This window comes from Oncorhynchus mykiss, chromosome 7 (genome assembly GCF_057628025.1).
Source record: "Oncorhynchus mykiss isolate SJ-2025 chromosome 7, ASM5762802v1, whole genome shotgun sequence".
NCBI lineage: Eukaryota > Metazoa > Chordata > Actinopteri > Salmoniformes > Salmonidae > Oncorhynchus > Oncorhynchus mykiss.
Genome location: NC_143028.1, coordinates 65,320,780 through 65,334,851, shown reverse-complemented (window position 1 = coordinate 65,334,851; position 14,072 = coordinate 65,320,780). Strand labels below are relative to the sequence as shown.

At 43.0% G+C, this 14,072-nt stretch overlaps 2 protein-coding genes across 3 annotated transcripts in view; both read left to right on the top strand.

Annotated features, from left to right (window-relative positions):
* The first annotated feature begins 5,188 nt into the window (after window positions 1–5,188).
* On the top strand, window positions 5,189–8,725 carry LOC110528388 (achaete-scute homolog 5-like). The gene is made up of 2 exons (XM_021610416.3): window positions 5,189–5,445; window positions 7,367–8,725. Exon 2 carries the CDS (start codon window positions 7,582–7,584, stop codon window positions 8,239–8,241), a length of 660 nt encoding a protein of 219 aa, XP_021466091.2. The 5' UTR covers window positions 5,189–5,445; window positions 7,367–7,581; the 3' UTR covers window positions 8,242–8,725.
* Window positions 8,726–13,174: 4,449 nt separating this feature from the next.
* Window positions 13,175–14,072, top strand: part of LOC110528387 (dihydropyridine-sensitive L-type skeletal muscle calcium channel subunit alpha-1) — a 45,936-nt gene continuing 45,038 nt past the window's right edge. Inside the window, exon 1 of one of the 2 annotated variants that reach the window (XM_036983978.2) lies at window positions 13,175–13,835. In XM_036983978.2, the coding sequence (XP_036839873.2) occupies window positions 13,645–13,835 (191 nt within the window). In that variant the 5' untranslated portion in view covers window positions 13,175–13,644. The remainder of the gene's footprint in view (window positions 13,836–14,072) is intronic. The other variant, XM_090241749.1, reaches the window with a different exon arrangement.

Here is a 14,072-nt window from a genome sequence, read left to right as displayed (position 1 = left end):
AAGGCCGAGTATAGCCCACAACGATCTCCGCCACGGCACAACCCAAGGGGGGGCGCCAACCCAGACAGGAAGATCACATCAGTGACTCAACCCACTGAAGTGACGCACCCCTCCTAGGGACTGTATGAAAGAGCCCTAGTAAGCCAGTGACTCAGCCCCTGTAATAGGGTTAGAGGCAGAGAATCGGAGTGGAAAGAGGGGAACCGGCCAGGCAGAGACAGCAAGGGCGGTTCGTTGCTCCAGAGCCTTTCCGTTCACCTTCCCACTCCTGGGCCAGACTACACTCAATCATATGACCCACTGAAGAGATGAGTCTTCAGTAAAGACTTAAAGGTTGAGACCAAGTTTGCGTCTCTCACATGGGTAGGTAGACCATTCCATAAAAATGGAGCTCTATAGGAGAAAGCCCTGCCTCCAGCTGTTTGTTTAGAAATTCTAGGGACAATTAGGAGGCCTGCGTCTTGTGACCGTAGCGTACGTGTAGGTATGCACGGCAGGACCAAATCAGAGAGATAGGTAGGAGCAAGACCATGTAATGCTTTGTAGGTTAGCAGTAAAACCTTGAAATCAGCCCTTGCCTTGACAGGAAGCCAGTGTAGGGAGGCTAGCACTGGAGTAATATGATCAATTTTTTTGGTTCTAGTCAGGATTCTAGCAGCCGTATTAGTTGAAGTGTACCTATGATGAAAATTACAGGCCTCTCTCATCTTTTTAAGTGGGAGAACTTGCACAATTGGTGGCTGACTAAATACTTTTTTGCCCCACTGTACCTGCTGGAGCGCATGCTACAGGTGGGTGCTGCTATGGTGACCAGCGAGCTAAGATAAGGGGGGACTTTACTTAGCAGAGTCTTGTAGATGACCTGGAGCCAGTGGTGAGGAAATTACTTTTAAAGAACGACCAGGCAGTTCTATTTGGTAGTTCTATCTTGACGGAAAATGTTGTAGTTGCGGATGGAAATCTCAGAATTTTTGGTGGGTACAGGAACACTGGTGGCCATCTTGAAACATGTGGGGAAAGCAAACTGGGATAGGGAGAGATTGAATATATCCGTCAACACACCAGCGTAGTAGGTGTCCGTAACATGACTGGTTTTCCTTTTGTGATTGTCTGTATTCCCTGCCACATACTTCTCATGTCTGTGCCGTTGAATTGCGACTCCATTTTGTCTCTATATAGACATTTTGCTTGTTTGATTGCCTTGCGGAGGGAATAACTGCACTGTTTATATTCGGCCATATTCCCAGTCACCTTTCCATGGTTAAATCCGGTGGTTTGCGCTTTCAGTTTTGCGCGAATGCCGCCATCGATCCACGGTTTCTGGTTAGGGTAAGTTTTTAAAGCCACAGTGGGTACAACATCTCCTATAGACTTCCTTATAAACTCACTCACCGAATCAGCATATACGTCAATATTATTTTCTGAGGCTACCCGGAACATATATTAGTCCACGTGATCAAAACAGTCTTGAAACGTGGATTCCGATTGGTCAGACCAGCATTGAACAGTCATTTGCACGTGTACTTCTTGTTTGAGTTTCTGCCTATAGGCTGTGTGCTTACGGTCATTGTCCTGTTGGAAGGTTAACCTTTGCCCCAGTCTGAGGTCCCTTAGCGCTCTGGAGTAGATTTTATGACTCTAATCAATTTCATACAATCATATGGTTTCAGGGTGGAATATTCTAATCATTAATTTAAACATTTAAATCCCATTGACAGCTGTAATGTAACCAAATGTGGAAAAAGTCAAGGGGTCTGAGTACTTTCTGAATGCACTGTATATTTATAAACTGATGACAGCTTTGCACACTCTTGGCATCCTTGTTTTCCCATACTTTTTTGATGGTGAGAGACGCTCTTCACATCTCCATCGCTCTTCAAAGTATTTATCCAAAACAGATGAGGTGTGTGTGTTATGGTTGGTCTGACACACTTAGATAGTGTGACATAGTTCTGTTCTTCTCTTTACCTGTCCTATCTCACCTGTCACATTCCTTTTCCTGCACTTGTTGACTTCCAATCCCTACCAAGTCTCCCACAGATCCCTATGGTTAGTGAACAACATTTCCTGACATACTGTAAGTGCACAGTTGGATCATATAACCTCTGAACTATAGCGATGGGCTTACTTTGAGTCGCAAAACACAGTAGTCTATGTGGCATCAGACAGTTAATTTCAGACATTATCTCGCTATGATATTAATATTTGCTGTTTACTTTTTGGTTTTGTTCGCTAAATTGAATCTGTAATCACATTCACAGGACAATATATATGATACCCAACAATTTGCATGATGTTGCTGATAAAAATTGAGTTGATGAAGTTGTAGATGTTCCGTGGTTGTTATGGTAGATGTTTGCTAGTGGTGTGAGTGTGGAGTTGTTGTACTAGTATAGTGGCAGTATTTCAGTGATTGTATTTCCCTCTAGATGGTTGAGGATCTCAATCCAGCTCCATATTTGGAGGAGGAGCACGTCAAGCAGCAACGTAATGAGGGCATATTGATGTTGTTTTTACGGGTTGGCCATTCGAGTCCACACTAATCGTTATCTGGAGATGACTGATGTTTGGGGTCTTTAAAGTATGTAATCTGTGTTTGATGTGAGTGTGTGTGTGTGTGTGCATACGTGTGTGATGTGTGTAATAGACAGACACGGCTGCAACTCAATCCCCCTCTCCCTGACTGTCTGTGACTCAGTCCCGGGCTCTTGTGTGAACCTTACTCGTCTCTAATCACAGAGAGCACACGCTCAGACCTGTCCCAGGCCACCCTGCAAATCACATCACATTTACATTTATTGTCATTTGAGTCATTTATAATTGTTTTAACTAAATAGAAAGAGTGAAGTCAAGAAATGGCTCTCATTTTTTTTAAATGGCATGGTAAGAAACAAGTGGCACACAGAGTATCTTACATGTTCAACATACCACGATGAACACACCGAGTATCATACATGTTCAACATACCACGATGAACACACAGAGTATCTTACATGTTCAACATACCACGATGAACACACAGAGTATCATACATGTTCAACATACCACGATGAACACACAGAGTATCTTACATGTTCAACATACCACGATGAACACACAGAGTATCTTACATGTTCAACATACCACGATGAACACACAGAGTATCTTACATGTTCAACATACCACGATGAACACACAGAGTATCTTACATGTTCAACATACCACGATGAACACACCGAGTATCATACATGTTCAACATACCACGATGAACACACAGAGTATCTTACATGTTCAACATACCACGATGAACACACAGAGTATCTTACATGTTCAACATACCACGATGAACACACAGAGTATCTTACATGTTCAACATACCACGATGAACACACAGAGTATCTTACATGTTCAACATACCACGATGAACACACAGAGTATCTTACATGTTCAACATACCACGATGAACACACAGAGTATCTTACATGTTCAACATACCACGATGAACACACAGAGTATCTTACATGTTCAACATACCACGATGAACACACCGAGTATCATACATGTTCAACATACCACGATGAACACACAGAGTATCTTACATGTTCAACATACCACGATGAACACACAGAGTATCTTACATGTTCAACATACCACGATGAACACACAGAGTATCTTACATGTTCAACATACCACGATGAACACACAGAGTATCTTACATGTTCAACATACCACGATGAACACACAGAGTATCATACATGTTCAACATACCACGATGAACACACAGAGTATCTTACATGTTCAACATACCACGATGAACACACAGAGTATCTTACATGTTCAACATACCACGATGAACACACAGCAGCAAACACAGTGCAGTGCAATCAATGCCATATAGTAAACACAATCAGATGATGTTAAAGAACAATGTTGATTCAGACGATGGTTAATAGCAGAATCAGGTACTATAGCATTTACTGGTTCTGTGCATTTGCTCTGTTTAATTAATGGATCTACACTGAGTGTACAAAACATAAGAAACCCCTGCTCTTTCCATGACATAGACTGACCAGGTGAATCCAGGTGAAAGCTATGATCCCTTATCGATTTAACCTGTTAAATCCACTTTAATCGGTGTAGATGAAGGGGGGGAGACAGGTTAAATAAGGACTGTTAAGCCTTGAGACAATTGAGACATGGATTGTGTATGTGTGTCATTCAGAGGGGGAATGGACAAGACAAAAGATTTAAGTGCCTTTGAACGGGGTATGGTAGTAGGTACCAGGTGCACTGGTTTGTGTCAAGAACTGCAATGCTGCTGGGCTCAACAGTTTCCTGTGTTTATCAAGAATGGTCAACCACACAAAGGACATTCAGCCAATTTGACACAACTTTGGGAAGCATTGGAGTCAACATGGGCCAGCATCCCTGTGGAACGCTTTCAACACTCTGTAGAGTCCATGCCCCGTGTAAACTCAGTGTATATTTCACATTGTAGGAGAACAGGAAGAGTGTGCTTTCTAGAAAGGGGGTCCACCCAATGAGATTCTTTATTTATTAAATATTTTCAGTGATTTCTATGGTTCTACCTAAATGACTAGACTGTTTAATCAGTGTTGGAAGTAGAGGATTATGGATAGGAAACAGCAAACAGTCATTCTCAGGATGAAGCTCTGTGATTCTGCGCTGAACCAGTAAACCTGGCTATTACTGCAACTGACATTTAGCGGCAGTTTGAACAGTCCCTTCCTTTAAGACAATGAACAACAGGATGAAAAAGGAGATGATCCTTAGTTGTCAGAACAATGTAATTCTCGTTAAGACAATGCTTACTGCAGTTGACTCAATCAGCAATATGGAATTAAACACAAATCAATAGTGTAATGAGGTTTTTTTCATGCTCTGTCTCAGAGATCAGTGAGTCCTGTGTGGCTCAGTTGGTAGTTCATGGTGCTTGCAACGCCAGAGTAGTGGGTTTGATTCCCACTGGGTCCAGTCTGGAAAGGTACCAGAATGTGTGCCCTTGCTACTGTAAGTTGCTCTTGATAAGGACGTCTGCTAAATCTGTCTGACTCAACATTACTTACTGCAGTGTTGACAAGCTTGTCATTAATGTCAAACTATCATTACATTCTTGAATCAAACATTGGGAATGGGTGTGTTTATAAAATTCCACTTCTTTATGCTACAAACACTTTCTTCATCTCAGTTGATTTCCCAACCATCTCATTGTGGGCGGGGCCTCCAGGGGTGAGAGCAGGTAAGAGCTGGGATCCACCTTCAACGTGACACACAACTACAGAGAGACCACACCACCACGGAATACCTGAGAGGGACCGCACTGAGGTCCTGACTGCAGAGAGAGACTACCCCAGGCTGGCTAAGGACTTTCCCGTCTCCCCCCTCAGCACCTGGAGGCCTGGTACTCAATGTGGAGGAACCTGAGTCTCATCTGTTCATCTGAAGGTAAGATGGAGAGAGTAGAATGAACACATCTTAAATGGAGGAAACACATTTGACTTTTTGCATTATGTACGAGTCCATGCAAATAAATGCAATGAACTGTGTCATGTGACATGTAAATAATGCAGGATGAAGAGGTGTTAGTGTGGCCAAACAGTAAATATCCATTGTAGGCCTAAATATCTACAGTAAATATATATTATTTGTTCTGTCTTATATATCAGTAAGTTCGATTCAATGGACTGAAAAAGGATGCATTGTACATAATGCTTTAATATGATATCTTATGTTTGGTTCTATGATAATACGTAGAATGTAGATAGTATATAGATAGAGGTATATATAGATGGCGAGTATAGATAGATAATTCTTATTCATAATATAGTTTTAGATTATATGAATACCATTGTACTTATGAATTACAAGACATTGTAATTCTGCTTGTATTCCATCTATTCTATCTAAGTCCTAATACCTTGAGCAGCATCGCAATAGTGGAAACCAAGACTGTTCTCAGGGCAGACCTGGTTGTAGCTAGACATGTTTGAGTCACGTCAGGGACAATTTTAGCATTTTAGCTAACCCTATCCCTTTTTCTAACCTTAACCTAATTATCCTAACCTGCAACGATAATTCTCCTAACCGGCTGTGTAAGTTCTCCTAACCTGCTACGAAAAGTCACTTTTGCTCGTCAAAACCAGCCCAGCCCTGAGAACAGTCTTGGTTTCCACTAATGCGATACAGCAAACTGTGAATGCAAAGAAAGACTCAGCATACATGATTCCTCCTCTTGATGATTGTTTTTTTCCCCAGTACTTCAAGATACAGCGTTATCTGGTGGGGGTGGTGTGTGCTTGTGTGTGTCTCTGTGTGTGTGTTTAAAATTGTTACTTCAAAAGACATATACAACTGTCAATGTTGTATACAATAACCCTCTCTTTCAAATGCCAAAGTGGTTTTGGCAGAAGTTCCACTGTCTTTGGGAAACCCAACACTGGCTTAAAGAGAGGGGAATTCCTCTTCTCTCTCTCTCTCTCTGTCTCTCTCTGTCTCTCTCTCTCTCTGTCTCTCTCTGTCTCTCTCTCTCTCTCTCTCTCTCTCTCTCTCTCTCTCTGTCTCTCTCTTTCTGTCTCTCTCTTTCTGTCTCTCTCTCTCTGTCTCTCTCTCTCTTTCTCTCTCTCTCTCTCTGTCTCTCTCTCTCTCTCTCTCTCTCTCTCTTTCTGTCTCTCTCTCTCTGTCTCTCTCTCTCTCTCTCTCTCTCTCTTTCTGTCTCTCTCTCTCTGTCTCTCTCTCTCTTTCTCTCTCTCTCTCTCTCTCTCTGTCTCTCTCTCTCAATTCAATTCAATTCAATTCAAGGGCTTTATTGGCATGGGAAACATGTGTTAACATTGCCAAAGCAAGTGAGGTAGACAACGTACAAAGTGAATATATAAAGTGAAAAACAACAAAAATGAACACTCTCTTTCTCTCTCTCTCTCTTTCTCTCTATCTGTGCAGAAGAGGGAGAGAAGAGAATGAAAGAAAGAGAGGAGAAGAAGAGGAGGGAGAGAGGGATTAGAAGATATTTTAAGATTATTGAGGGAAATTACAGTTCCGCCCACAATATTAACCCTTTCATGTGACGTTCATTGTTGCTTCTCAGAACAATTGACTTTTGATTTACAAAAAAGTCAAAGTAGATTAAAGCCAGAGTAGTCCAGAATTTGCATACTCTCATTGCAATAAAAAAATTAAGAATCTCAAGGAACCGAAAAGATCCTCAAGTGCAGCTACCTAATCCCTTACCTCTGAAGTTTATATAGCCTCACTTCATCTTTAAATACATGCAATAATCATCATTATCCTCAAAAAGTCCCTTGTTTGATGAAGGCGTCTCATTTAAATAAGCTCTAAACTTTCATCCTGTCTTAATTCACATCCACAGATCTACAAGAGGAGAGGAGAGCAGAGGAGAGTGTTTGATGATGAAGCTTCACCTGGTTTCTCCTTCCACTTGAGGGGAACAAGTTCCCCAGAAAACTGGATGTCACGAGCGGAGGAAACAACAAAACAAAGTGATTCACTAACTTGCCTCTTCGATTCCTAATCCATCAATTTGTCCACAGAGGATCTCTATCTCTGTTCCTTTACACCATCAACATGAGTGCTGCCTTCTCCCACCCATTCGTAGATCAGCGGCCCACTTACCTTAACAGAGGCAGCATCCTGCCATACAGACTGTCTCCCTCTAGTGGCCACTCTGAGAACCGCACCCACTCCCATTCCCACCACCTCCACTCTGACCCTCTGGCCCACACCGTGCCCTTACTCCTCTACCCCACCACCATGGATCCCCGAGGCCTCTATAATGCCTCATTCCGGGGCCCCCGAGGCCCCACCCTGCTCCCATACTTATCTCCCTTCCACCATGGGCGCTTCGGGGTGTATGAATGCCCCTTCGAGCCGGCGTTTCTACAGAAGAGGAACGAGCGGGAGCGTCAGAGGGTAAAGTGTGTGAACCAGGGCTATGCCAAGCTGAGGGACCATCTGCCAGGGGGCACCAGTGAGAAGAGGCTCAGTAAAGTGGAGACACTCAGGGCAGCGATTCGTCATATTAAATACCTGCAGGGTCTGGTGGAGGGGCAGGGGAAAGGGAGAGAGGGGCATGAAGAGGAACAGGCATGCCACAGCCCCAGTTCTGCTCCATGTAGGACAGAGGACTCGGGACACAGAGATGGGGGGTCAACTCGCTCTCTCTCACACTCTTCCAGTATCTCCCCGGGGGTAGACTGTGGGGAGACAGAGGGCTCTGGGACCTAGGGGATTATGGGTAGTGTCGTTTGTGAGAGGGACTGTGGATGGACATTTGTAGAAAGGGTGTGAGTACCCCCTCTCCAAGGACTGCTCACCACAACATCACACCCTGAGCACAAAGATGAATAATGTAATACTTTTCCGCTTGATACTGTGTTATGTATTGGCAATGTGTATTGTTTTGTGACACTAAAATGTTGTACCAAACCATTTTGGAAATCTGATTATGTAAAAAAAAAAATACACTTCTGATTTTAAGATCAACACCTGAATCTCTGAGAGCAATTCATTCAATAATGCTTCTACACCTGCATTGCTTGCTGTTTGGGGTTTTAGGCTGGGTTTCTGTATAGCACTTTGTGACATCTGCTGATGTATGAAGGGCTATATATAAATACATTTGATTTGATTTAAATAAGTATGAAATGAGAAACTGATCACTGTAGCGACACATTACGGTTTGTTATCAAAATAAACATTTTATTACAGCGCATGACTTCTTTTGGAAATTTCAGTGTGATATTGAGTGAAAAAACTGGAAATAAAGACATTTGATTCCTTTTTTAACACACATAGTCTTGGAAAAGAAGCAGATTCTACAACGGGACAACTGATGCTGAAAGGAAAAAATAGTTTTGGTTAAACAGTATTTATAATAGTGTTCATCTAATTGTCTTATTAGTTGTAATAGTTTGGCATAATTGTGCTCATTCCTCAGACTTCGTTGACTGATGACTCAAACTAAATTTGTTTGCGAAACGTTCATAGGCATGGGGTTAGGCCGGAGCAATGAGTCTGGGTAGCCAGGCAACGGACTAAGGGCCTGTCACAAATGTTTGGTTGCTGTATTCGGGTTCTACATGTATATATACAGCACAAAGCCTTTCACATATATTGCACAAAGCATTAGACATGATAGAGCACAAACTGATACCATAAATAGTAGGAGTCATAAGAGTTGGAACTGTTGACTTACACTACCGTTCAAAAGTTTGGGGTCACTTAGAAATGTCCTTGTTTTTGAAAGAAAAGCACATTTTTGTCCATTAAAATTACATAAAATTGATCACAAATAGAGTGTAGAAATTGTTAATATTGTAAATGACTATTGTAAGATGGAAACAGCCTAGATGGCCAGCATCCCAGAGTCGCTTCTTCACTGTTGACGTTGAGACTGGTGTTTTGCGGGTACTATTTAATGAAGTTGCGAGTTGAGGACTTGTGAGGCATCTGTTTCTCAAACTAGACACTCTAATGTACTTGTCCCCTTGCTCAGTTGTGCACCGGGGCCTCTCACTGCTCTTTCTATTCTGCTTAGAGCCAGTTTGCGATGTTCTATGAAGGGAGTAGTACACAGCATTGTATGAGATCTTCAGTTTCTTGGAAATTTCTCACATGGAATAACTTTAATTTCTCAGAACAACAATAGACTGACAAGTTTCAGAAGAAAGTTATTTGTTTCTGGCCATTTTGAGCCTGTAATCCACAAATACTGATGCTCCAGATACTCAACTAGTCTAAAGAAGGCCAGTTTTAGTGCTTCTTTAATCAGAACAACAGTTTTCAGCTGTGCTAACATAATTGCAAAAAGGTTTTCTAATGATCAATTAGCCTTTTAAAATGATCAACTTGGATTAGCTAACACAATGTGCCATTGGAACACAGGAGTGATGGTTGCTGATAATGGACCTCTGTACGCCTATAGATATTCCATAAAAAATCAGCCGTTTCCAGCTACAATGGTCATTTACAACATTAACAATGTCTACACTGTATTTCTGATCAATTTGATGTTTTTTTAATGTACAAAAATGTGCTTTTCTTTCAAAAACAAGGACATTTCTAATTGACCCCAAACTTTTGAATAGTAGTGTAGATCTCACTGGCAATAATTCCAACAAGATCTCATGGTTTGACATAGTCAATATTTGACATTTGTCCGGGGGGATAAACGTTGAGTTTTGATGGTTAAGTATAGGCATTAGTTATGATTGGTGAAGTTAAAGGAGCAGTGCAGTCAAAACTTGATTTTCCAGTTTTTTTTAAATACCAGTCAAAAGATTGGACACACCTACTTATTCAAGGGTTTTTCTTTATTTGTAGTATTTCCTACATTGTATAATAATAGTGAAGACATCAACACTATGAAATAACACATATGGAATCATGTCCTAACCAAAAATAGTTACTAGATCAAAATATATATTATATTATGTCTACATTCAACTGGTAAATGTTGATTCTGATATGATAAAGATTTTTTTTTAAATCCTTAATAGGGTGTGGTGCCTGGCCTTAAACTAGAGATATCCTTTTCTTTGTATGGGCTGTGTCTCAATCCAACACATCCGCTTATGTTGGCCTTCAGCATCTGCGGTGGAAAGTGTCAGAGCTACAATGCTGTTTGTCAGAGCAGGAGACATCCCGAAAATTGGTCTTCTCATGAAAATGGTTTGCCTACATACTAACCACTCTATGGAAAGATGACGAACACGATCGTGCTCTCTGTTTTGCTCTACGACCCCTACAAGTGTCACAGGACTCGTCTGAAGTTGGTACTGCCGATATGTTAACTTATGTCTATAGCGTTCAAACGGTTTGTTCTACAATCTAACCACTCTATGTAAAGATGAGACTCTGATGAACACAATGGTGTTCTCCGAAAGAATGCATTTTTATCCTTTTAGGGGCAATCTGGGAGGAAACCAAGACTATTATCCCCCTACTATTTGGTAGTAGTTGGGGAAAGACCAGAGAAGTGACCACTAATGGATGACAGTGAAAGTATGCTTGAATAAAACACACTACAGGTAAGTGCCCAGACGTCCAACGTTTTTGGGTGTAGAGGCTAAGGCCAGTGCATTGACGGGGCAATAGTGGAACAACAAAGCATTAGTAAATACATCACAATAATCTCATGTTTGCTCTTACCTGCGGTACAAGCAACACGCCATGACAACTATGTGCAATGTTTTATAAATAACAAAGCTAATACTTGACTGAGAGTCTTTTAGGTGCCCTTTGGCAAACTCCAAGCGGGCTGTCATGTGCCTTTTCCTGGGGAGTGGCTTCCGTCTGGCCACTCTACCATAAAGGTCTGATTGGTGGAGTGCTGCAGAGATTGTTGTCCTTCTGGAACAATCCTGTCTCTGGGCTCTACAGACAATTCCTTCGAACTCTTGGCTTGGTTTTTGCTCTGACATGCACTGTCAACTGTGGGACCTTATATAGACAGGTGTGTGCTTTTCCAAATCATGTCCAATCAATTTAATTTACTACAGGTGGAAACAGACTGCACCTGAGCTCAATTTCGAGTCTCATAGCAAAGGGTCTGAATACTTATGTAAATGAGTTATCTCTGTTTTTTATTTTCATTTATTTTGCACAACAAAACAGTTTTTGCTTTGTAGGGATTAATTATCGATTTTAGAATAAGGCTGTCAAGGGGTCTGAATACTTTCCGAATGCTCTGTACATTCCATCCAGCCACTGGTCTCACTCAGCAATAACCACAGTAATAATCAAGATGATCAGAAATCATCATCACCTGTCTGAAAATAGGCCACAAGAGCCTTACCCACTCTCTCACCACTAGCTAGGCCTTAACCACTCTCTCACCACTAGTTAGGCCTTAACCACTCCCTCACCACTAGCTAGGCCTTACCCACTCTCTCACCACTAGCTAGGCCTTAACCACTCTCTCACCACTAGTTAGGCCTTAACCACTCTCTCACCACTAGCTAGGCCTTAACCACTCTCTCACCACTAGTTAGGCCTTAACCACTCTCTCACCACTAGCTAGGCCTTACCCACTCTCTCACCACTAGCTAGGCCTTAACCACTCTCTCACCACTAGCTAGGCCTTAACCACTCTCTCACCACTAGCTAGGCCTTAACCACTCTCTCACCACTAGCTAGGCCTTAACCACTCTCTCACCACTAGCTAGGCCTTAACCACTCTCTCACCACTAGCTAGGCCTTAACCACTCTCTCACCACTAGCTAGGCCTTACCCACTCTCTCACCACTAGCTAGGCCTTACCCACTCTCTCACCACTAGCTAGGCCTTACCTACTCTCTCACCACTAGCTAGGCCTTAACCACTCTCTCACCACTAGCTAGACCTTAACCACTCTCTCACCACTAGCTAGGCCTTACCTACTCTCTCACCACTAGCTAGGCCTTACCCACTCTCTCACCACTAGCTAGGCCTTACCCACTCTCTCACCACTAGCTAGGCCATAACCACTCTCTCACCACTAGCTAGGCCTTAACCACTCTCTCACCACTAGCTAGGCCTTAACCACTCTCTCACCACTAGCTAGGCCTTAACCACTCTCTCACCACTAGCTAGACCTGAACCACTCTCTCACCACTAGCTAGGCCTTAACCACTCTCTTCATAAAATAGGAAAGCACAACACAGTTGATGTCCCAACTGTCCAGCAACAGAAACCACAGTTCACGTCATCCTTCACTGTCATGGATACATCAAAGGCAGACTCAGAAGAAACACATTCATGGGAATGGGATAATTTATTTCCTCCGTTCATCATGTATGAACTAGCACTGCGCTTGATTCCCAAACATACATCAGAGGTCATGGAGGGTTCAGTCAGCCAATGAGGAGAATCCTCAACTCCAGTGGTAGAAGTCATGTCTGTCAAGGCAGCTAAAAAGTCATTGAAAGTCATACAGTAAAGCCAATGTCTGCTACGACCAATGACAGGACACCCCTCCAACCCTTTTAGCCAATGACACAATATTACTGTAGGGGCAAGAACGACATAGTACGTGTCTTACCCTGCCATACGTTTCAGTCTTGGTAAATGTACACACACACACACACACACACACACACACACACACACACACACCATACCTCCAGCCATGCCCAATCGCCCCTCTCATATATCTTTGCCCATGTCACCCCTCCACAGCAGAATGACAATGATTGTCTATATTTATTATTCCGCTGACCAACTGTTCCTCCAACCAATACTCTCACAGAGAGGCACAGTCCTGTCGTATCAGAAAGGGAGAGAGAGAGGGGGGGGGGGGGGGGGACCGGAGAGAGAGGGGAACAGGAGAGAGACAGTCAGACACTGTCAGTCATAGAGTGTATGACCAAGAAAGAGGACAGGGAGATATAGACAGCAGAGAGGAGAGAGGAGAGCAGACCCAGCAGGTTATGAAGTGAACTAGTAGGATTACCTTGTCAGAGCAGACCTAGATTAGCTGAGCCAGCTGACCTGGTGGAATACAGCACCGAAGGCAACCATCTTCACTTGGGCCAACTTGGGCCAATATCTGGAGGACCAGATCCGTTTGGGAGTACAGTAGGTGTCTGGCTGAGGAGGCCATTTTAGCGACCGACTTCACTTCATCCAAACTTTCCAGGTAGAGTCAAGATGGGGGACAGTGGTGGCGAACCGAACCTGCAGTCCTACATTATGGACGAGGAAACTCTGAAGAGAAAGCAGAAGGAGAAGCTAAAGAAGCTCCTGGCCACTGGAGGAAACCCTCGGCCTGCGCGCTCTCTCTTCTTCCTCACGCTGAAGAACCCTTTCCGCAAGGCTGCCATTAACATTGTGGAATGGAAGTATCCTTTAGTGGTCAGGGGTCAGGGGCCAGGGGTCAGGGGTCAGGGGACAGGAGTGTGTGGGAAAATGGGACGGGTTGTCACTTGATAGCCATGCTCAGAGTCATGTAGATATGATGTAGCCTGGTCCCAGATCTGTTTGTGCTGTCTTGTCAACACAGCACAAACAGACTAGGTATCAAAAGGTTTTAACCATGAAGCAGGGTCATGCTCTTGGGCATTCATGGTTTGAAAGCA

Coding starts and splice junctions, on each gene's coding strand:
- LOC110528388 (XM_021610416.3), top strand. CDS start 7,582: ATGAGTGCTGCCTTCTCCCACCCATTCGTAGATCAGCGGCCCACTTAC.